Source organism: Cynara cardunculus, assembly GCF_001531365.2.
Source record: "Cynara cardunculus var. scolymus isolate 2C chromosome LG 13, CcrdV1, whole genome shotgun sequence".
Lineage (NCBI taxonomy): Eukaryota > Viridiplantae > Streptophyta > Magnoliopsida > Asterales > Asteraceae > Cynara > Cynara cardunculus.
Window position 1 is genome coordinate 22318284 of NC_037540.1, and position 2702 is coordinate 22320985.

Genomic DNA, 2702 nt, shown 5'->3' on the forward strand with positions numbered 1-2702 from the left:
TTTAATAATTATATTATTCTTTAAATTAAATTTTATTTTATCAATGTTAGTTAATAAATTAAAATTTTGGCATTAAGAATACAATTGGAATCTTTTAAAATTATAATATTTATTAGAGAAATTGTTGATACGGTGAAATTTTAGAGTAATTGTTAAAGCTGATGCCTCAATTTAAGAAATTGGGGTGCAATTGCAAAAGGTCTTATTGCCTCGGTTCGGTTCTCATTCCTCGTGTATTGTAATCTCCATGAAAACTTTTTAGAATCATGGAAAATGATTGGTTCGTTGCTGAATAGTGAGTACATAGTTTGTTGTGAGGTATGGTATGATCTTGATTTTTGAATGGCCTCAAGATGTCACTCTCACTCGTATACCTTCTATAAATTGGCTCCAAACAAATTATTTCCATGTGCAAGGATCTTGAGATTGGCCCGTGACTGATCTTAAGGGACATGGGACCATGTCTTCCACATCAGAAATCTTTCATAAATGTAGTAGAAAAGCCTACGATGAAAACTGATCACATGTTACTATAACAAAATTGAGTTTATAGAACACTTTCAATTTTTAAGCGTCTTAATAGACTTCTTTATAGGATTTAATTTATATGATCAAAAAAATAAAGTGTCATATCTAAAGGCGTTGTAATAAGTTTATATGACGCATTTTAACGTCGTAATAAGTTTTTTAGGACTCTTTTAATATAATGCGACGTATTAGCAACTTTATAGGACACTATTTGAAAAACTATTCTATAAAAAAAGTGTCCTATAAAAAAATGAGTTTATAGGACACTTTCTCAAAAGTGTCGTATAAAGTTGTTAATGCGACACTTTGTATTAAAAATGTTCTAAAAAACTTGTTAAAACGCCCAAAAACGTCATATAAACTTATTACAACACCTCTATAGGATGTTTTATATTTTGATCCTATAAATTAAATCCTATAAAGCGGTCTATTAGGACGTTTAGAGATTGCGAGTTTCCTATAAACTCAATTCTGTTGTAGTGTGTTGAGAATGAATGACATCCCTCATATTTATATTATTTTATGATAAAATGCACCTCAGATGAATAGTACAAAGTATTTTTTTGCTATTAGTTTTCTGGGTCCTTGTGGTCTGTACGTAAAGCTTAAGAAAGTGGATAACATTCATTTGTTTGTGACTTCCATTTTGCAGAAAGTGTGATAGCAGTACGAGACATGATAATATTTCAAAACATTATTAATACAATGATGACATTTTCACTCAATAGTACGTTGCATTTGCAACTAAGGCTAGCAACAATTTGCCAAACATTCACACACTGCTACTTTGGAACCAAAATAAAATGGGTTTTATGCTACATTGAGCTGTAACTTCTGCTTATGTGTTTGAAGTTCTGCTGTTTCATGTTTCCTTTAGCTGCCTTCTGTTATGATTCTTGAATACATCCATGCTTAATTATCTCTAATTTCCCTCAACTGTCTGCTAAGAGAAGCTAGCATAACTGTTGATCAATGCCAAAGCATTGCTGGTTAAGTGTGCAACATTCACGATCTTTCCTCTCACCACTCTCTTCATTTTTGGGTCATTCACAAACCCTTCAGAGCATGTGTCTTCATCCGTCATTGCAGAACTGACCCATGTTTGTATGTCGCTGATCACTAGCCCGGAATCTTTGGAACCTGGTCTATTCATTTCCTCAAGTGATCTTTTCAACTCGTATACAGAGTCACCCAGCAACTCAATGCAGTCTTTCATGGCAGCAACCTCTCGAGGAGCCATACCATGCACTTGTGACAATTTTACCATTGCAGAAGAGGTGGATCGGGTGGTGTCAAGGGCAACGGATAGAGCTGTTTGGGCTAGTAGCTTAGAGCTTGTTTGGATTGCACCTGCTCGAGTTGAGAGTGAGTTGAAGCAGAGGGTAGGGTAAGTTGTCAAACTGCATGACGATCTTATGAATTCGACATTTGTGTTCTCAAGGGCAGAGATCAAAGTGATGGAGAAAGCCGTGTAGAGAAGTATTATAAGGAGAGTGTTTTGTGCTAGAGAATTGGTGGAATATGAGGCTTCCATATCTTGTGAATCTATGTGTTGGATGGAGGTAGAAGTTTGAATAAGAGGGTGTGAAGAGAAGTGTCTGTAGCTTAGTGTTTGAAGCTAAAGAGATAGGTTGTGGAAGTAGAGCAAGTGCAGCCCAAATTTATAGGAAGCCAAATGTAGATAGCAATGAGGTTCTGTTGATCTCACAATTACACGACAGCACCACTTAATTATTGAAAAGACCTGAACTACGTTTTAAAAAGTTGCCGACATAATGAAGTCGGAGGGGTCGAGAAATGGGACGGAGATTGCAATGTGTTCAAGTGGGGCTGCAGAATTGCATTCGCTTTTTCTCCCATGTCGCTCAGTCTCAAATGCATGCATAGTTATGACTTATTGGAAAGATATTTATGTATGCCCATATTGCTAACTTTAGTTAGATTTTAGATATTTTGTACGTATTATAATGAAGGAAGATCCAAATGTACTTGCCCTACCTGCAATCAAAGCTCTCACCAACACCTCCCCAACTTTTTTTTGTTGTTCACCAAACAAGTTCTTAACATAGAGTCTCGACTCAACAATGTTCTTTACGTGCCTTCTATTAATAAGAACATAGTTTTCGCTTCTAAACTCGATGAAAACAGGTTTGGACTCAACAATGTTCTTTACG

At 35.6% G+C, this 2702-nt stretch overlaps 1 protein-coding gene across 1 annotated transcript; it reads right to left on the reverse strand.

The window, feature by feature from the left end:
* Positions 1 to 1186: 1186 nt before the first annotated feature.
* Positions 1187 to 2175, reverse strand: LOC112525232 (pectinesterase inhibitor 10-like). The gene has a single exon (XM_025135268.1). It carries the CDS (start codon positions 2060 to 2062, stop codon positions 1472 to 1474), a length of 591 nt encoding a protein of 196 aa, XP_024991036.1. The 5' UTR covers positions 2063 to 2175; the 3' UTR covers positions 1187 to 1471.
* Between the last annotated feature and the right edge of the window lie 527 nt (positions 2176 to 2702).

Coding starts and splice junctions, on each gene's coding strand:
- LOC112525232 (XM_025135268.1), bottom strand. CDS start 2,062: ATGGAAGCCTCATATTCCACCAATTCTCTAGCACAAAACACTCTCCTT.